The 21,462-nt window shown below is 44.3% G+C and overlaps 2 protein-coding genes across 10 annotated transcripts in view; one reads left to right on the top strand and one right to left on the bottom strand.

The window, feature by feature from the left end:
• The window catches only part of SLK (STE20 like kinase), a 43,195-nt gene extending 25,897 nt beyond the window's left edge, over nucleotides 1-17,298 (bottom strand). For all 3 annotated transcript variants that reach the window (XM_015867035.2, XM_015867037.2, XM_015867036.2), the window contains exons 1-2: nucleotides 17,125-17,298; nucleotides 386-550 (exon numbers count right to left, since the gene is read on the bottom strand). In XM_015867035.2, the coding sequence (XP_015722521.1) occupies nucleotides 386-550; nucleotides 17,125-17,274 (315 nt within the window). In that variant the 5' untranslated portion in view covers nucleotides 17,275-17,298. The remainder of the gene's footprint in view (nucleotides 1-385; nucleotides 551-17,124) is intronic.
• A 597-nt stretch (nucleotides 17,299-17,895) lies between these two features.
• Nucleotides 17,896-21,462, top strand: part of STN1 (STN1 subunit of CST complex) — a 42,259-nt gene continuing 38,692 nt past the window's right edge. For 4 of the 7 annotated variants that reach the window (XM_015867043.2, XM_015867042.2, XM_015867045.2 and 1 more), the window contains exon 1: nucleotides 17,900-18,009. The gene's annotated coding sequence lies outside the window, so the exon portion shown is untranslated. Of the gene's footprint in view, nucleotides 18,010-21,462 lie in introns of all 7 variants that reach the window. The other 3 variants (XM_015867046.2, XM_015867047.2, XM_015867044.2) reach the window with 3 other exon arrangements.

The raw sequence follows: 21,462 nt of genomic DNA, 5'->3' as shown, positions 1-21,462 counted from the left end.
TACTTCCCAAGCTGACCTTTTCAGCCTATTATTTATTACACAGCTGCAAATCCTGAGTCTCATTCTAAACTGTGCAAATGTAATTAACATTTGAATCCTGATGTAACAATTTGGCACCAAGAACTCTCCCCATGCACCAAAATGAACTGCTCATTTCCCAATTCTAGATTCAAACTGCTGACTCAGAGTAGCTCATTTTGGCAGTGATGGTTTCCTAAGTCATACCTACGATTTACCAATTGGTTTTGAACGTGTAGAGTTATCTCAACAGAGACAACCAGAAGAAATGTGATTGATAAGCAGGACCTCAAGAAAACCAGGAAAATATAAAATGTCAATATTCTTTTGAAAGAAATGCAAGTATTTAGAGAAGAAAAATACCTACCCACAGATTGTTTTCATAGTAGAAAGCATCTAGGAGCTTAACAATGTTCGGATGATCACAGGATGCCAAAATATCAATCTCTACCATGTAATCTTCAAGTTCTTCTTCAGATTTTGTATCGATCACCTTTGCAGCAGCCAGCACCTTCGTTTCTTTGTTCTGAGCCTGTTAAAAAAAAGTCACAGCGGATATTTAGATGTGGATTTCAGCAGACAGTTGTCACCAGCAAAAAACCAAACTCATCCCTCTTGATAAGTCTGTGCTGGGTTTCTACCTTTAGTTTGCCTTTTCCACAAGAGAGAATAGCTTTACTACAAAGAGTTGATAAATGCCAGCAGAAAAACAAAGGCTCTGCAATTTCTCTCAAGGTTGAGACTCAGTGTAAGACAGAGACATGGCAATACTCGGTTCCAGCTGCATTTCTGAAGCCACGGAGCAGTCAGTAGCTTATGGCCATTGCTATTTGTGTGCCTTGGATGAAGTTCTGTGCTACTCCTCAAATAACCATTTACCAACACTTGGCAAGGAGTATCAGGCAGCTCCACCCTCCCCTTCTGACACTGCCCGCATTGTGGCAGCACAGCTGTCTGTAGAACCACACAAAACTCATCTTCTACCAGAAAACAGGAGGTGATGCTCTTCTCGAGCCAGGGGCTGCATGGAAGCACCTGTGTTAAAAAGATGCTATCAGTTTGTGGGGACACCTTACTGTGATTGTTCCGCAATAAGCACCACGTGTCTGTGTATTATACACGCCTCATAATCCTCCTGCAAGTTCTTTGAAGGAATAACTTGGAATCTCTCAAGCTTTAAAGATGGGCACAATTCTACAGCCGTGAAGAGTTCTCTCAACGAAACAAAACAGAAGATCTAAACCAGATGTTTATGGAAGCGTTCCATAAAACAGCCATAACAGCAAAAACAACTGCAAGATGAATCCGCTGCAACTAAAACTACTGAGAAATTTCCTATGCTCAGTCTACTAATATGAAGGGGGGGAAAATTAATGCTTTATACTATGAGAAATTATTTGGTTTGGTTTCATGCTTTATAGCAGGAATGTAAGACCAACGTTCCAACTCAGAGCTCCATTAGAAATGAAACCCAGAGCTTTACAGATGTCTCACAGCACAACAGAGATAGACCTGGTGGGTTCACATGCCCAGAAAACAAGTTGTGAAAGCACCTTCTAAAACAACAAAATCTCAATTACACCTTTATGTTTTGGAACTAAGTATGGCAATGCACTCTCTGCAGTACTGTGTGATTCATTAGGATATGTCACAAGAACATGAGAAGACCATAAATGTTTGTTTTCACACAAATTTACACATAACTTTGCCATAATCGTATTTTTTAAATTGAACAACATTTCCACTTCTACATCGGTTGCCACTAAGAGATAATGCTGCTTTCAGATTCAATTTCAACTCTGCTGGAAAGGAAGAAGCAGCAATACATTATGATACACAGCTTCACTCCAGGGGCTGCCTGCACTTCCAGCACACGCTGCCTTTTTTCCTCTGGTCAGATTTACTTTGATTCCCCCCAGATCCTTTTGCTTGAAGCCCTCAGTAATCTGCTTTGAATGAAATTTCTATTTCCTCCTTGTAGTTCTATTAAAGCATCTCATTAAAAAGCAGAAGCAATGATAGAGACTGTAGGATTATCTTTATGGGCATCTTAATTATAAACAAAGCTAATGTACCCTCTCAGCCTGACTTCCAATAGTAACAAGAGTAATTGTATGCCTACATCTAGAGCCTTTTTTTTCCCTTCTCAAAAGAAATAAGCTTTAAAATCAACACGTTTCCACTGGATTTCTGAGGGCAGACAAAACATTTCAAGTGTACATCAAGTTACACCTGAAAATAAAGAACATCTGAACATGTGTTGTGATTTTAAAGGTTCATTTTGAGTAAGGTGTTATCAGTTTCCATCATGCAATGCACACCCCGCTCTGCTGTAAGCATCGATTTATGTGAATGGCTGTAAGAAATACTGTGCACTTTGGAACTGAGAAATAAACCCAGACCTGTGTGACTGAGCAGTATTAACTGCTCAAATATCCCTTAAAAATACAAAAGGTGTTCTCTCAGTGAAAGATTTTCCCCTAAAACTCATTAGGTAACTAAGGGGAAGCCTCTATTCTAGCGGCCTTGTGTGGTACTGCATTTCCCAGCCCAGAGACAAAGAGGAACAAAGAGCACTCAGAGCCTTGCGGGGGCACGTTTGTTTCTTCTAGGCTTTGGCTGATGCTTTTCTTTTGCCACATAACAGTCCCCAAAGGTCAGAGCAGGAGCAAAACTGTTATTGTAGCTGCGGCCCTGATTTGCATGTACTCATTTGGGCACGTTCTCATTTTAAATCAAACAGTCATTAACGCTTCTCAGAGGTTGCACGCGCTCAGAATGAGTTCCTTTGACTGCACTTCTGTAACAGCAGATTTAAGCTTCAATCCTACACTGAGACATCTGAACTGCTGCCTTTTATGATTATGGTTAAATCCTGCCTCGTGGAAACAGGGGAGGAAGGGAGACTGAGAGACTGCCTGTCCTGGCACTAAGAACATTTCCTCTCATACGATATACAGACATGGTTCAAAGCTGAACTGGAACAGCACTCCTTCACAAGCTGACTAACACAACGAGACAATGAAAATACACCAGGGACATTATTGACTATTACTATACTACTACGTATTGACAGTACATAAACACTGTAATCCTTCTACCCAACAAACCGCTACTTGGATTAAATATTTAATGCTACTGCAGCAAATGTTAACTTACAGAGAGACAGTAAGCACAGGGGAATAGCAAACTATATGTTACACCGTTGCAATGCAAGGGGCAGCTTTGCTGGCAAAGAACACAAAAATCTCTTTCTTCTCCAAGCTCTGTTTTGAGAACGACAGCGAGCAGGGCTGTACAGAATAAATACCGCTTTGTAAATCACAACTTGAAAATGGCTTCTCTGAACTTACATCCCTTGCTCTAAAATGGAAATGACATCTACTGTACAAGAACATTGGAAATAGTCGTCAGTACCAGAGAAAGGAATAACCACTTTACACGAACTGGGATCCATGAGTGCATGAAACTGGTGAGCCCTCCTTCTTCCTTCTGGATGTTTGTACAGTGTCACATATCCAAACAAGCTCCAGATCTGAAAGCTTTGCAAAGAGACTGATAGCAGAATATTAAGAGACAGATTTACTGTCCGGGCGCCCAGCCAAGCAGTTACATATTCCCTGCATGGACAACAGGGAGGGCAGAGCCCCAGTTCCACACTAACAGGATTACAGCTCAGAGATAACTGTCTTCATCTTTACGTGACCCCCATGAAGTTTTTGGCCCTGGCTGGGAGGACCCGTTTCACTTTCCTACCACCAACAAATGCTCCCTACCCAACAGCGCAGCTTCCTGCCTGTGATGCAGCACGTAGGCAGCTCAGCATTAAACCACTGTTTACAACTGAGAGATGTACGGCCTTTACCTGCTGCTCAGTCAGCTGGAGTCACTGCTGAGATGAGAGATAAAACATTTGTCACTTTTCATCCCTAAGCCCATGTTACATAACCACACAGAACGTGTTGCAAGCAGCAAGACCAGCCAGATGAGAAGTTCTTCCTCTGTGAGTCATTCTTCATGACAAAACTACAGTCACACTCACAGCACCTCAGACTTGCCGGGAAGTGGAAAACACACATCCCTATCCAGCAAAAAAAAGCTTTCAGTGTAAAATGCTGCACTTCTGCCTAACATCCAGCTCCCCGTGTGTGTCCTGATGGCGCCTGATCTGAGCAGTCAGAACCAAAAACCTTCCTCGTGCAGCAAGGCAGGAGCTGATTGTTACAGCTGTCAGAAGGCAGCAGATCTCAGGCTTCCCTGACCGCACCAATCAAGGAGAAACAGCTGCCATGATTGCAGATTATAACAGTCTGATCAAAGAAATGTGCACGCAGCAGCTGGGCCCACTGGAGAAACTACACTGGGCTTTCGTGTATAAATTCCCTGCAGCTTAGCTAATAACGTTCTGTGCTTTCTGAGATTAAAAACCTGTGTGACTGATCAGCATTAATTGTTCAATAGCTTTCAAACACGGCGAGGCATTCTTGGCTAACAGAAGTAGATCCTTCTCTATCATCTGTTAATCAAACAAAAGGAAGCCTTAATTCTAACATCAGATCTTGAGATAATTAAGAGCACCCATTCAAATTTAACAGCAATGTTAAACCACTGGTTTCATAATAAATCAGAAGTTAAGCCAAGGAAGGAGATGGCAGCTTCTAAAAACGAAGGAAGAAGAGACAACTAACACAAAGAAGTGACATTATTTCACATCTGTTTTCACTGAACAACGTTTGAGTATCTGACACGAGGAAATAAAATGGCAATCCAAGGTCCATAGTTTCAGCAGACAAGTTTGTACCAAGGAATTCAAGGGCAGCCAAGCACAGCTGTACCTGCTCCAACACACTGAGCTGATGGCTACAGAGCTGCTGAGGAGCTATTGAAGGGCAGCATCCACCACAGAAGGCCAGAGAAGAAACAACGCTGCCTGCACAGCGTGCTGTAGCTGCCTGCTACACCGTTTCTTCCTTAGGTAAGTAAATGCTTAACACCAGGGGAAACATACTGCAATAGCAGTGTAGATAGTAGATAGAAGGGTCCCTCCTTCAATAAGTTCTGCTGCCAGCTCCATGCCCAGCGCTCAGTGCACACTCATGGCACTGTGGGGTGGTGCTGCCTTTGTGGCCATACTGTTTTCAGAGCTGTTTCCTTGGCAACTTTATTATTTTAACATTATCCTTGTACGTTGTATTTATTGTGGTTCTTCTGCTTCCCCCACAGTTGGTTTCTGAGGATTCCAGAAGTTATTTCTGCGAGTGGTGTGCGATATGATTTTTATATTGAACTTCATGATTTCCCCTGTGTGTTCCCATTAACTCCGTGGTATTTCACATATGAGCTAAATAGAGTTTGCAGCCTGGTCCATGTATCATTTCCCTGAAAGCGTACCTTTATTTCAGATGACAAATTAATGAAGGTTCCAATAGTATTGTTACATAATTTTTTTAATCAAACCACAATTATTAGGGGTTCATTAGAGCTGCCTTTAAGACTTTAGCTTACAAGTCAGCATTGAAGCCGTCTTCAGCTGTGGTTGTTTGCTGGCTTTTCCCCAGACAAATCCCACAGTGCCGGGCTGCTGGGTGGGATCTGTCATTCACTCCCCACGATTTCATGACCTGTTGGTTCAGAAATCCGACTCCTTTACCTGGGAGTCCCTGTGTTACATTCTTGCTTCTGGCCTCAGCCCGAGGCTGCAGTTCGCTGGAGATTGGGTTACTTTCAATGAGAATATGGCTCCGAGAGACATTGTTACTTTCCCAGCCAGACATCTGGAGCTGTAAGTGGTAACTCTGTAGCTCTCTGCCAACAAATACACCCCTACGAGCCCAGGCTTCCTGTAGCTCCACCGCTGTGTTTACCGGCACTTCACTGCATACTGTACACTCAGCGAGGTATACATATTAACCCAGAATTCATTAATTTAAATACAGCAGCTGGGTCAGGCCTCAGTTCCTCCTCGCCCTGTTGCTTTGGGTTGGGTTACAGACAGAAATTGGGATCTCCTCTGCCCAGACAAGAGGTGGGATGACAAGAAGCTTCTTCCAACCCAGCACAGCAATTGATGCCCCAAAGCAGAAAAACACATCTGACTGCAGCACAGCAAGTGGGTTCTTCTCCACACTAAGAAGAAACCAGTCAACAGAATCACAAATAAAGAACAAATGACAATTTCTTTGGACTTTAAGAACCCTTCAACAAAGGCCTTCTGATAGGTTACTAGGGAAACGACAGTCGCTGAAGCAAAATGTGATACAGTCATTAAGTTAAAAATATTTGCTGTCAAAGTAAAGAATATGATCAAATGCTCTACGTTTTAGGCTGCATAAAGAAAACATTTGAGGATCTGTACTGAAACAGGTTATGTATTTGTTGAAGAAAATGATGGAATACAACAGAAGCACAGTTAACATTTACAGTTCAGGAATAGGGGAGTTTGGGAAAGAGCGCTTTATAATTTGATACTGCGGTGTCAGCCACATTGTGGAGTGCAGTGAGCACAGCTGAACTGAAACAACCAGGACAAAGCACCATCACCTCCTCTCCCTCTGTCTTTTTAAGATGAAGAATAGACATCAAGCGTACTTCATATATGAAGGGGGAAAAAAATACTGGCTATTAGAAGCAGCTGAAGAGCTCACATGTACAAAAAGTCACTTGATGCTATTTGTGCTCCAAGTGTCACAGCTCAAGAGATGAGGAAGCGCCATCCAAACTGCCACTTGGTACTACCTACCAACTGGCTATTCAGGTGCCGCAAAAGCAGCATATTGGCTTCTGCGTGTAAACCATCCATACCCGGTGCAGTAGTGAGGCACATCGCTTCTGATGTTCCTACTTTTGAGCCAGCGCCTCCACTGTCCTGTCCTCTCCCCCCTGCATTAGTGCTGTCCCTTGTCTGGCTGCCCTGTGAGCAGGTTCAGGGAGCCAAGCCAGAAGGCAGGAATGAACTCCATGAAGAATCACCTTTGGAATGGGCTCAGTCCCTTGACCCAAACCATGACAAGGTCAGCGAGCACTGAACTGCCCCAAATAGGAGGTGAGAAAAGGAAGACAGCACCAGAGCTGGCTGTGGTGAGCTGCGCTGCCATACACTGTGATGGAAAGCAATCACAGTGAAGAACCAGAAATTCCAGAAGTCATTTCTGTGCTTATGCTAAAGCTATTGGAAAGCATCTTTGATAAAGTGTTTTATTGGCTGTTACACTTGTTACTGCAGTTCCGTACAGTTTTAATGCCCTTCTGAGATTCAAAAGAACCTTTCGAAAGTTGAATATGACAGTTTGAAAAGTTTTCATGTCATCAGCTATTCAACATCCATTTCCTAAGTGCCAGGATCTCTCAAGTGCTTCAAGTTTTGCTCTATGATTTTCTCCTGATCCACTGCAGCACCTTGAATTATTTAACACCTCTATTGTTTGACCTGTATTAACACTCACAGAAATCAGCTCTATTCATAGCACAATACAGATAAAGACTAAACTCAATTTTCTTTATATTGTGCTGGCCCAAAGGTTAAAGGACCCATCGAAGGCAACAAGACCTAAGAATTAACATCACTGTCAAAGACCAAAAACTTGTGTCACTGAAACAGAGGACCTGTCATGTCTGTGCACCAGCTCATTTTAATGATTTACTTCTAAATACCAGGTTTTGTTGTCAATTTTTGTTCTTATTTCAAGCCTAATGTGCTAAATGAACAACTCCCAGGGTCATTAAGCTAAGCAGTATGTCTAGGTTTGCTATTAAAGACCAACTTAAAGCTCCTGCTACAGCAAAGGAGGCATTTTCAGGTAACCCAGCTCTCCTTATCTATACAAAACATTTGGCTGTGTTCTTGTTTAAGTCTTCAGACTTTGCACTCGAAGTGAAAAATAGCAGACCGCTTCCTTTTGGGTCACTTCTAACCTCTGTGCATCTTCCCTAGTGGTAAAAACCACTTGGAAGGGCTGCACAAACAAAAACCAATATGGGCTGAACTCTAAGAGTACCCATTCATCTGTACTTTGTAATAATGCATTTGCTTTAGGGATCTGACCACATTTCCCAGCAATGATCTGAGGCCCAGTATTTGCAGCAGTGCAGCCTGCTGGCTCTGACCCATGACTGCCCAGCAGTGACAGCAGCACACTGTACCTGGGTACTGAATTGCAAGAACCCCGGTATCTGTGAAGTCAAGCAACTAAAATCAAACTAAAGGTGGGACAAGAACACGACCAAGCTTTACAAAATGAAAAAGGCAGTGTATGAACTGAAGGAGATGTGAATTTAGTGCAACACGTTAATTCTTACTGAGGAGGTTTCACCTCTTCATTATGTGAAGTATTAACTCTCTGCTAAAGTATTGCTTTGAAATGCAAGTGAAAAGTCACCTTCTATGCAGTGAAATCCAGACAGTTGCTGGAGGAAAGTCTTGGATTAGCAACAGAAATCATCTGTGCTCAGAGGAGCACGGCCTACAAGAGAAAGGATAAATTCCAATGCAGCTTCACGCAGAACAGTTTTCTGAATCACGGTTATGACCAACTATTTCTAGGGACAAGGCTCAGCTTCTTAAAATCCTCCTTAAACAAATCCCACGTATAAAATGCTATTCAATTAGGATATCAAAAAAATAAAGGGACAAGTCTCCTGTAATGCATTACCAAGCTGGATGGATTCAGGATTCACTCTGGCACAGTGCAATTCATTACTGCCGTCACACCCAGTAAAGCCGCTCTGATGCACAGCTTCAGTTCTAGGGTAGTGGTTCTACCAAACCATAGAGGAGCACACGGTTCCAATTCCAGCCTCAGTTCACCTCCTCATTTTAAATTACTGCATTGAGACAACCCCAGCAAGTAATCTTCATAAAGAACACTGCCGTCCCTTTATTTTGCCTGGTCTCCATCAGTTGCACATACAAAGATTGTGTGACAAGGGTACCTCAGGTCACCCTACTGAAGGGAAAAGTCACTCAAGTTATCTGTTCTAAGGAGAGAATTAGCAAATTCTAAATGCTAATCAAGAAATTGATTTAGCTGTTCTGGCACAATTCTACTTTTTCACTTTCCCATAGAAAAGTCAGTAAAAATTAACAGTGTTGTAATGGGATGATTCAGGTAGAAATGCTTCTTTAAAGCTTTTATTGCTTCTTTGGCTTGGCTCCAGCACGAAGCTGTTCTTGAGCAATTTATTTCCCCAGGCTGTGGGTAATTAGAACAAACAAAAAGTGGCTCCGAAATACAAACATAGGCATATGAAGGGGAAAAAGTCTTTCTCCTGACCATTCACACTCAGCTGTTTTACATTACTCTTTCCATACAATAATACGCAATCCCGCAGAACATTGCAATGCAGTCTTCATCCAGAAGAGTGAAATTGAAGGAGTGCTGTGGCTAATATTGTAGCCTGCATTTACATTTAGAGGCACTGTAAAAAGAAATGCCCTCCTAAAACCAAACACAACATACCTAAAGCATTAAACAGAATTAAAAAGCTTAGTGCTTATTCAACACAAAATTCAAAGTGTCATTGAAAAAGTCACCTTTGCTGTAAGGCCTTGGGCTGCTGCTCACCAGGTATCAATAGCACCGAGGAGCAGCTGAAGGCAGCCCAACAGATTTTATTCAGCATTACCTACAGTCAAACTTACTCTCCAAGTGCTGGATCTGCATCTGCAAGGAGGCACTTCTCCATTTCTGAGTGGGGAAAAAAAGTGTGTTGCCATATAACAGATCTAGAAATGTATTTGGCAGTTAAATATTTATTTTAAGCATTCCGAGCTGTAATCACATTATAAAGCCATTAAATGTTAATTGGGCAGAGGCAGATAAAAATCCCCCCTTTAATAGTGGTTTGGAGAAAAATACTAAAATCGAACTCATCCTTTCTTCTTCCCTGGCAAACCCAGCCAGGTCTGTGGTCTGACTGCAGAGTTCATGGCTTTTCCATCATTAAGCATTGAGAACTGGAACAATGTGACCAGTATCAAAAGACAGCACAAGCCTGGAAAGTGAGTAGTTTAGCAGTTACTGTAAAGTAAAGCTATCGGCAGAAGAGGTGACACTACAGCTTTGGCAACTGAGATTATAATCTGAATATAATGAAAGGTTATTGGGGGGAGCACAAAGAAGCAAAGACCAAAAAAAATTCCACAAATTACACTTCAGTCACTGAGGTCTCAATGCATTCAAGATCACAAACCAGAGGACTTAATTACACACTGCCTCTTCTACGGCAACACAGCTGTCATTAAAGGAGAGCGATGTCTATAATCTTACAGGATTCTCAGAACATGGGTCACAGTCTATGGAACACATAAGGACCACTCACAGCTGCATTCAGTACTGGTGGTAATTAGGATAAAGTGGTAATCGGCTCCAGAGCTGTTACCCATCGTGCAGAAGAGCAAAGTAAATGTTGTATTGGTACCGTGCGAGTGTCTCAGATGTATGAGAGCATCTACATACAGAAAAGCAAGATTTTGTACCCAGATCTGGGAGTCATTAAACCATACATACAGCCTGTAAGTATGCTCATAATTCACACTCAAGTGAACTAATGCGGATGGCCAAACTAGGAACCGTGGCAATCCCAAATACCAACTCAGTACTTTATTCCTTAAGTACTGTTTATGGGGTGGTCAAATTCAGAGTCTGGGTGAGCACCAGAAGAAAGTCATGAGCTCCTCCTGCTCTGCAGCAGTGGCACACACACATGGGTGCTCACAGGGCTGCACCACTGCAGGGCATTTCTCTGCCCAAGACTAAGCTGAGAAGCTTAAACCAATTTGTTCTAAGAACTGTTAAACAAACGGTATTGTGGGTTTTTCAGCTCCTGCATCAGAATTATTTAATTAGACAACACAGCACTCAGACATGAAGGCATGAAAAGTTCTTTCCCCAAGCTTGAAGAATCACCTTTGGCTTAAGCCTGAAATCCAAAGACAGTCTTATGGCCAGGCAACAAACCAAGCACACAAACAGCCAGCTAAGAAATGCAAAGCATCAAATGACACAGAAAAGATATCAACTTTCATAAACGTAGTTTAAATTTAAAAATAAAAATAATCATCAGGATTTCCTACTTAGTTGGAATTTTAAACAGTTTATAGAACTGTGCTCCCACCTTGGAAAAGATGAGTGCATTACTGAGCAGTGACCAGGAGTGATTTACATTGCTCCTCCACAAACCTGCCTGCAGCTCTAACTCCCGATGCAACAGACAGACAACAGATTACTCATAAGTTGAGTATTGGGATGCCGATTCCATGCCAAGTTACTATAAGATGTCCAAAAAGTGAGGCACTTAACGTGTGGGATGCTTCTTCCTTACTTCTTTGGAGTATCTACATGTAAATATGCACTCCAAACAAGAATGCTGTCCTGGTTTACAGCCCACAGATAACTCTAACACTCCCCATTTCCTCAGAAAGCTCAGTAATAGTGACAACGCATTTACAGAGATCTGAAAAGCTTTTCCATGCCGCACTTCCCAGCGTTTAACCAGTAGTTTTGCTTTTTCCTTATCTGCTATCTCCAACAAGCTCAAAGTGCAATCGTGTGAAAGTGCCGATAAGGCAGCGGAGCAGCAGGCACAGCACGCAGAGCACAGGGAAGGTTGGTTACCTGTGAGCAGTGCTGCAGCCACTCACCTTCTATGGACAGCCCCGGATCTGCTTCCCATCTGCAGCACACACAGCAGTCCCAAAGCACCCAGGCTGCTCTCGTGGCAATGACTGATCTCAGCGAGCAGCTTTAAGTAAAGCTTCAGCTCTATTTTATATGGACTAAATATTTAAAAATCGAACACTATCATGGTATGCATTACTCCCTTGAGAGTACAGCAGCTCCTCTTCCTTTCTCTCCTCTATCTACTATAATGCCTCTATGGAGAAACAAAGCAACGTGGCGTTTAAGGGAACATTATTAATTCACGTCTCTGGAGGACAACTGAACTATTTTACTGCTCCAGTTTAATCAGAGGTCAACTCACAGCACCAGTCATGAATGAAAATAGATTGGAACAAACGTATAGCAAACAACTTTAATCAAGATGGGTGGAAGTTCACAACTGATTCATTCTTATGTATAAGAATTTAATGTAGGACATTTCCACCTGCTACTCTTTCATTTCTAGCCTCACTGCAGTCACACACAAAGCCTCAGATTCCTATAACAGTATTACCTCTAAACGTGCAAAATTTCAGACAAACTCAAGCAGTGCCCTTCCATGTGGAACTGCATCTTTAATGCTCATGAGATCCAACAGCTCTAAGATTCTAAGCAATCACCATCCAGTTCCATGACACCACCTAAACCCAAAGTTAAGAGCAGATGCAGAAAAGCCCAGTGCTTCATCTCACATATTAGGTCATCAGTAAAACCTGCTCTTATGAGTGCTACGTTACACGTGTTACAAATATCCACTCGAGCAAACAGCACAAGACATTGCTATCAGAAAGATAACTCAAAGCAGCAATATCCAACTGCAGCAGTGATTTAGATAAACATGCCTGTAAGGTCACTGAGATTAGAAAAATGTAAGTTCTCCCTGCTCTGCCCTCAGTCTGTTTTCAGGCCAGACGAATTGATTTCTAATATTCAAAATTATCTCAAGCTATAATGCAGACAAGAAGTATTTGTAAGCAGCCAGCACTTGTCAGCTCATTTTTGAAGCATTAAAAGGAGTTAAGGCTCCTTAAAGGAGGCAGCCAAATCAGCCCACATTTATTAAATGGTTCAAACACTGAATAATTCTGGGTGCTGCAGAAAACAGTAAGGCAAAAACTAGCTCTCACAAAGCCATATAGTTCAATTATAGTAAGATAGTTTTAAATACAGAAACAAAAGCTTAAATGAACCTACGTCATTAGTTTATTTCATTTAAAGGAAACAGAGTTACCAAAACTTCTCTTTCATTGGCCAGAGCTGAGTTTGTATTGGCTGGTTTGGAGGTACAGTATATAAGAATACTTAACATAGCTGCAATTTTCATAAGGTAATTCATTTGCTCGTGCTGTTCATCCTGACTATAGCTGCCAGCTTCCAAACATTGCAGCTGCAGCCTAAAGAGGAAGCAGAGGCAGCTCTTAACCAAGTGCTTGTTAACGGCTGAGAGCCGAGGATCTGCCTCAGTAACTTCAGATGAAATACAGATACAGAGATAGCTGGCTACCCAAATCCCTATAGGAACCCAGCACACAATGCTCCCACATTCAACGTTCAGGATGATAAATGTGAGATTAAACAGGCAGAATATTCCAACTCAAAACCATTAGTGTGAGTGCAATTCAAAACCAGGCAAGTAGGAAGAGCCCTCCCATACAAACCTAAGAATATCCATCAAAGTGTGTATCTACACTGTATATCTTCCCTATAAACATATAGATACTTTGTATCTTATACTGTGTACTCTCATGTATGTTCTGCCACTGTGTAATCCCACAGAAGACCTGAAATCAGTGTATTGGTACAGATGGTACCTATAATAATCATAACAGCCAGAAGACAGCAGATTTCTTGGAGGAGTATCTTCAGAGAAGGGCTCAGAGCTCACACCAACTAAACACAACCGATGTCTCTGTGCAATGCAAGTGCTCTTTCACTGGGGTGTACAGCGCTCATAGCACTAAAAAACCCACCAGCAGATCTCACTGAAATGCAGACCAAGCATTTTATTTTACTTGGAACGTTAACTCGGGAAGATATCTCCATTCTAATTAGTTATGTGTGACCGTATGATAAAGATTCTCAGCCAGGAGCTTCAGCAAGAATGCTGCTGAGCACAGTGGGCATTTTAAAGGGCTGTTCTTGCACCACTAGAACATTAACTTCTGTCTGAGAGAGCAGCTGAACACCAACCAGACTCCACGTGGCTACTTGGAAGGACTACACTTCAACAGTTACTTATGCAACCTTTACTACACACACTGAACTGGTGTTTGATACATACAGGCCAATATAAAGCACAGTAATGTAACATGGTATTAATAACGTAACTCATCTCTACAGCAAGCTGGTTACCATTAATTTGAACAGCAGAAGCCTAAACTTGCCCTTCCCTCCCCAAACTTTATCAAATAAGATGTCCAAGTCATTTGATTGAGCCATTTGGTAGATCTGTAACTCCCAAAACAAACTGAAATCTCTGCTGCTCCAGTGGCTTTCAGAACCCCAAAAGTCCATTCAAGAACACTAAATAATTCACAACCTCACTCAAAAAGAGAAGTCCAGAATCAGTAACCTCAACACTGAAGAGCTGCAATAGCACAGAAAACGAAGGATGAAAAATACCCCATCGTTCATTAACTGAGACCAAAAAAGAAAACAGCCTGAAAACCTCCAAAGAGGCTGAGAAGGGCCAGGTGCTGTGTGCTGCACTGCAGGGAGCCTCTAACACTGGCAGTCTGCGGTGAGGTGGCTCCTCTGATCACAAGAAGGGCATGCGATGAGAGTTGAAAAGCTTTGGAGTAAGTAACAGAACTTCTAAACATCACTGAGAAGTTGGTGAACACAAACGCATGGAGCTGCAAGAGCTAAACAAGCCTCAGTAAATGAAAACGACTTCAGGAGAAATAAGCTCTTCTTGTAAATTAGCTATTAATAAAGTCAGCATGATCCTCCCTGCTTGATTGGGAAGAAGGAAACAAACCACAAGTCTTCAATGCCCTTTAATGCTTGTGCATACAACCCCAGTCTCACAAGGCACAGCGTGTCTAATGTCAACAACACAATCAGGCAGGTTCCAGGAGAGTGTCGGGGCAACTTAAAAGTTGGTTTGGAGTTTTTATTTAAAGATTATCACACAGTGACTCCTACGATCTTAACAGCAAAGATGTTCTCACCTCTGCAAATCCTATCTACAGAATTACAACAAAGAACACAGCACATCTTTCTGTACCAGCAGACAGACTGGTTTCCATTCATTCTCCTGTTCAGGAGTAGCAAGAACAAAAACTCTCTGCCGAGCAGCTAAACCCAATTGCTCTTCTAAAAGAAAGAGAGGTGGCAGCGTGCTCAAGTGTCTTCTGACATCCAGGACCCAGTCACTGTTTGTTTGGCTGGTGACTGCAGAGCAGCCCCCTGGCCCACACCTTCCCTCCTGGGGCTGAAGCTCAAAGTGCTCCCATGTATTTTGGCAGGAGTCGTTCATACCCTATTAACCACTTACAGGAATGGGAAATGGAGATGATTAAGCTACTGAGGTTCATGAAGCACGTTTTAGTGAATGTTTCCATTCTTCGTAATACACAAAGGGATTTACTTTTGTCAGATGCAGCTGGCACCAGTATTGTCTTTTTGCTTTATTTAAGCACAAACTCTTCCCAAGTTCACAGATCTGTTCTGGGTAACAGTTTGGATTCCGAGATTTGAAAAGGCATCAAACAGGTTCTGAGAGTAGCTTCTCGACAGAGGTGGATATCCAAGAAAGAACACGGTAACACACCCCTGCTTTCGAAACAGTCCCTCACCAAGCATGCTCAGATGCAGGAAAACAAGTACAGTTAGTGCCTGCCTGCAATCCTTTGTCCTCACACTGGATGGAAGCAAAACAAATGCAGGAGGACTCCTTTTCTGAAGGGGAACGTTTTGTAGGAGCACTCATAGCTGTCAGCACTCACACGTGCTGCATTCACCAAGTTTAGCTACGTAACCCCATGAGTAATTCTTCCTATCACAAAAGGGGTTTAATTTCAAGAAATCCAAGGCGACCACTCAACACCGCGTCATTTCACAGTCAGGTGCAAGACCTCACATTGAAAACCCTGAGGGCAAAAGCTCTTTCTTGCTCAGGCACCTTCACCCACAGCCGGGTACCCAGATTGACAGGCCTACAAACACCCAGAGAGAAAAGGGGTGTAGGGGAGAACACACTCAGTGCTGCTTTTCTAAGGCTCTATAGTTGTCTCTATAGGACAGAGTGGGAATCAAAACTCCATGTCAAGTTTCAAGAAGAACTCGAGTGCTCTGCAAATGCTCTTAGAGACAATGTCATGCTTTTAAAGTCACTGAGTGTTAGAGCAGCTTCAGCCTTATTTCCCACTCATTTCATGAACGAAATCTTTGATCTTCCACTCTGACACCCAGACTAAGCCTTACACAGGCATCAAAATAAACTAGATGCTCTTAATACACAATACAGACAGAAACTACTAAGGGGGGAAAAAACCACCCAGCACTCCGAATACTCAGTGCCAACACACTCTTCTGCCCAAATTTACAAGCAGGTGACACCACGATACAATAATACTTCAAATAAATACCCAAAAACTAGCACAAGTTTTCCGAGTGCAGGCTCTGCACCCAGATTTCACGAGCTCTCAAGTGCAGGACTCTAAAAATAAACGTTTCTTGACCAAATTAGCCCTGAGAAACACTGCAAGTGCTCTATGCTCATGCCAGTTTTTCCACCCTCAAGAACCTGCTCTGGGGTCTCAATCCCTGTCAGCTCCCTGGCTCTCTCCTGCTCACCATCTATGACACTTATTCCACGCTATCTCTAAGCCCAACGTGGAGCAGCAACTCCATTCAGAGAGAATAATTAGCTGCAGCCTTGTCTGGAAGCTTTGGTCTTGCCAATCACTTGCAGCATTGAATCTATTTTCATTATACGCTGCCTAATTTGAGAATTTCCCCATGACAAACTTTGGAAATACCCCTTTAATGATGAAACAAAGGAAAAAAAAGCAGTAAGGAAACACAGAAATTCTGCCACATAAGGACACCGGGGTAACACGACCTTTTAACTCTGTTCCATAAGGAACAAGATAGAAGAAGGCCCATTAAGAGCAACATGAGCTTGGCTCTATATGCAATACACAGGGGCACAAACCGCTTTTACTTCCCATATAGAAACAAACAAACAGCACAAAAAGCCGCCACCAACTTCACAGTGGGAAAGCCTCCATCCGCACAGCAGTAACCAACACAGCACAGCACGACTCGCTGAGGGCGGGGTGCAGCGGGACGGGACGATGAGCTCACGGGGCCTTTCCTTTCTATCTTTAGTCTCCGGGTGTTGCGGAACGTCCGTCCCGTCCCAGCCCGACACTGGGCACGACACGCACCTGCGGGAACTCAGCGCATCCCCCGAGCCGCTCATCTCCCAACCCGCCCTTACCTTGAACACTTTACCGAAAGCCCCATCGCCCAGCTCTCCTATGATCTCCCAGAACTCCTCCGGGTTCAGGTCCCTCTTGACGTGCTCGTACTGTTTCTTCTTCTTCTCTCCGCCCAGCTTAAAGATCTTCCGAAAGTTAAAGAAAGACATCTTTCCTCCCGCCGCGGGGCCGGGCCTGCAGGCGGCGGTGGGGGGCGGCCGGCGGGGTCCGTCAGCGCGGTCCCTCAGCGCGCCTCTCCCGGCCGGGGCCGCCTGGAGCCGCGGGCGCTGCCTTCACCTTCACAGCCGCTCCGAGGGATGAGCCGAGCCGAACGGAGCCGAACGGAGCCGAGGCGCTGGGGGAGGGCCGCGCTAATGAGCGGCGACGGCCGGGCTCCCGGCACACATCGCGTCGGCAACAAGTGCCGGGCTGGGCGCTCGGCACGAAGCGTGAGAAGAGGCCGCTGAGAGAAGAGCGATCGAAGAAGAGGAGGATGAGGAGCAGGGCTGCCCCGCTGCCGGTCCGGCGCTTGGTACAACCGAGAGGCCCACGGCGTCCGGGAGTGACGGCGCGGAAGAAGACAGCGATCCGATCCGATCCGATTTGATCCGCTCGGTGTCCGTCCCGCCCGGCCGCCCCTCCCGCCTCTCCCGGAGCGCAGCCCGGGCGGCGCCGTTTCCTGCGGGGCGGTGCCGGTCCCAGCTCCTCCCCCTCGTCCCGCAGCCGGATCATGCGCACCCCGCGCTCCCGGAACCGCCTCGCCCCGCCCGCCCCGCCACGGCTCCTCCGGCTCATGCGCAGACACCGCCCGGCCGTACCAACACCCCGTAACGGCGGGGAGAGGGGCGGGTTCGTCCCCTCCATGTGACGAGCCGCCAATAGCGGCGCAACCAGGAGTGCGGCGGGTAAGTTGGTGTCTGGCCATAAGATGGAGGAAGGGGCCGCCTCTTCTTCCTTCTCGTCTCTCATGGTCCAGCAGGTAGTGCTGGAGGAGGCTCTTCTCCTTTCTTCTTTGTATCTCGGTTACCAGCCTCACTTGCAGCTGTGGAATGGAGCGGGGCTCCTTGCTCTCTGAGGAGCCCCAGAGGGAGGAGCTGGTGGGATGGGGGCCTTTCCCCGTTATCTTTTCCTGCCTGCCTCCCCTATGAGGACAGGCTGAGGGAGTTGGGTTTGTTCAGCCTAGAGAAGAGAAGGTTGCGGGGTGACCTCATTGCAGCCTTTCAATACCTGAAGGGAACTTACTCCCAGGAGGGGAGTAGACTCTTGGAAAGGGCTGACAATAGCAGGACACGGGGAAATGGTTTGAAGTTAAAAGAGGGAAGATTTAGGTTGGATGTTAGGGGGAAGTTCTTCACTAGGAGAGTGGTTAGGCCCTGGAACAGCCTGCCCAGGGAGGTTGTGGATGCCCCGTCCTTGGAGGTGTTCAAGACCAGGTTGGACAGGGCTCTGGGCAACCTGATCTATAAAGGTGTATGTTTGGTGGCCCTGCCAGGCAGGGGGGTTGGAACTACATGATCCTTGAGGTCCCTTCCAACCCGGGTCATTCTGTGTGATTCTCTCCTGGTTACGTTCCCTGCACACGGGGCAGCTGTGGCCCCCCTCGATGGGAGCCCCCCTGTCAACACGGCCAGCTCGTCCAGGTGATTTTGCAGTCAAGGCAATGATTTGAGACTTAAGAGACTTAGTGATGAGACATACAGCGCCTAAGAATCATGTAACACCTTAACCTCCTCCGAACCCCAGTGCCTCTGGTTACCATTAATTTAAACAGCGCATTAAAAGCTTCTAAAGATCAGGCCTCAGGTGCTTCTCATTCCTCAGCCCATTTTATTAGCATGATAATAGTTTGCTATCTGAGGAAGGCAGTCTGTGTGTAATAACCATGGAGCACTGAGATACAGTTATGGGGAATGTGGAAGTGTAGGCAGTGTCAATGAAGCAAGCATGGCTTAAAGGACTAGGAAAGGCTGGGCTAAGGGCAGGTTTGAGGAAAGGAATTGTACAGGTAGTTGTGCTAACAAATAAAAGTTGTTCAGAAGGAAATAAGAGCATAGCAGTGGCCCAGTACTGAACTTTCAGTCATGTCTTTAGCACAGGTTTTGGTGTCTGAATGATGCTGGAGTAGAAGCATTTTAAGAATATATAGCCCTTCGAAAGGGCTGACAATAGCAGGACTAGGGGAAATGGTGTTAAGTTAAAAGAGGGAAGATATAGGTTGGATGTTAGGGGGAAGTTCTTCACTAGGAGAGTGGTTAGGCCCTGGAACAGGCTGCCCAGGGAGGTTGTGGATGCCCCGTCCTTGGAGGTGTTCAAGGCCAGGTTGGACGGGGCCCTGGGCAACCTGATCTAGTAAGTGTGTATGTTTGGTGGCCCGGCCAGGCAGGGGGGTTGGAACTACATGATCCTTGAGGTCCCTTCCAACCCAGGTCACTCTGTGATTCTGTAATTGCTGGTATTGCAAACAAATGGTGCTGATAGTATCTATGATGCACAGGAAGGTGCTGGGCTGTGCACTGTCCCATCCACAGAACAAGGTGGCCATGAAGTGACTGCTTTGTGTCAAATGCCCTTGCTAACCTGATAGCAGCCCTGGTTTGGCGTAGCTATCAGCATTATTGGTGTGCTTTGTGTGAAACCATGGGAGGCCAGGTTGGATGGAGCCCTGGGCAACTTGATTAAACAGCTGGCAACCCTGCTTGCTGCAAGGGTTAGTACTTGAAGGTCCTTGAGGTCCCTTCCAACCCAAGTGATTCTATGGTGTTCAAGACCAGTCTGTCCACATGTGTAAAGCTAATGCCAAGAATCAACTGCAGTGCAGATGAGCTGTTTTCTTTTCACCTTGATGATGTGGCTGGCTTGCTGCCCGTATGAACTTCATTTAGAAGTTTCATGCAAATAGTCTGACTACAATAAGGAAAGAGGAAGTAACTGATAAGGTTTTTTCAGTGTTGCTGGAGCCAATTTAGCTCGTGGAATCTCTGTTTATAAAATGCAGTTTCCTTTTCCTCCCTCTGATAACTGTTTTCTTGGTACTCATTCAGGTGGGATGAGAGCTTTGATTTGGATGTTAAAAATAATAAATTTAATAACATACGAGGTTTTTATTTTAAACTACTCTTGGATAAAAAGTGCTTTGGGGTGAATCTAGTGCATCTGGTTACTTGAAGTAATTGACAAGGACAGGGGAAAAGGGGAATCTTAATGGCCATAGTATGAAATCCTGGTGTGGAGGCAGGATCAGCTTTTCTTTAGCTTTAGGGGCAGTGTCTCCGGGCAGCAGGAGGTTCACGTCTGTGTGATGTGAGAGTTTGTAATAGTAACAGGACGTGGATGCCAAACTAAGAAAAGCTCTTGAGCCGTATTTGAACAAACATCAAGTTTGCTCTCTTAAGAAGCTGGCAGTGAGGTGGCTGAAGGATCGTCCTAACAACAAGTAAATGTTAGATGTGATGTTTTAGACTTTCCTAAGGATGGAGTCCATACAGCACAGCTTTTAACTGGTATAACATAAAAATTAAGGTGAAAGGCTGACACAACAAATGGACAATTAATCTGATGATAAAGTTTTGCTTTAACTTCTTTTTTTCTGAGTAATTTGAGGTTTAAACATTAGAACTGCAAATGGGAATGAGCCACAGTTTATTTTCCCCTTCTCCTTGTGTTCTACAGCTACAGCTTGCCACTCAATCCTACAGTAAGCTCTCCCAGGTGAAGGTTAAATGCTGGTAGCAAATCATTCCCGATTTGCATTGCCTTCCTGCTATGGAGGAGGCTGGATATGAAACCTGCTTGCTTTTTTCCCCCCTGTTTTGCTTTCTCTCCTCTTTTCTCCTGGTAGCAGTAGTTTTTAATAGCCATAACTGTTTCCAGATGGCAGGGATAAAAAGGTAAAAGTGAATTATAAGTACATTAGAATTTCTCCTTCAGGAATTTAATACAATATGTTTTGAAAATTCGGTGCTTCCTTAAAATGTCAGAGTGGGCTGATGTTGAATAACTGTGTTAGCTGTGCATCAAACCAAGGGGCTTAAAAATAGCTGTAACTCTTTGCTGCAATCCTTCTTAAGATTTAGAAGTCTCCTACCTACTTTCTGCTGCTAAAAGTCACCATCCTTTCCTCTTAACAGCAAGTGTAAGCAATGAAGTCGTTTGTAACTCCCCCTTAAGTTCTACCTCTATCCTGTATGAACTACTTTTGTTCCTTTTCCTTGGAAATCCATATTTGTTTCAGGAATCTAATTAGAAATGTGTTCTTCACAGCATAAGCTGCCCTTTAACTGCAGTCCTACATCCTGTTCTCAGTTCTTTCAAAATATTTAATGGTGTATTTTTATACTGTCTTGAGCTCATGTCCACCC

Source organism: Coturnix japonica, chromosome 6, assembly GCF_001577835.2.
Source record: "Coturnix japonica isolate 7356 chromosome 6, Coturnix japonica 2.1, whole genome shotgun sequence".
In the NCBI taxonomy this organism is placed as follows: domain Eukaryota; kingdom Metazoa; phylum Chordata; class Aves; order Galliformes; family Phasianidae; genus Coturnix; species Coturnix japonica.
This window is presented reverse-complemented; position numbering and strand designations above follow the sequence as displayed.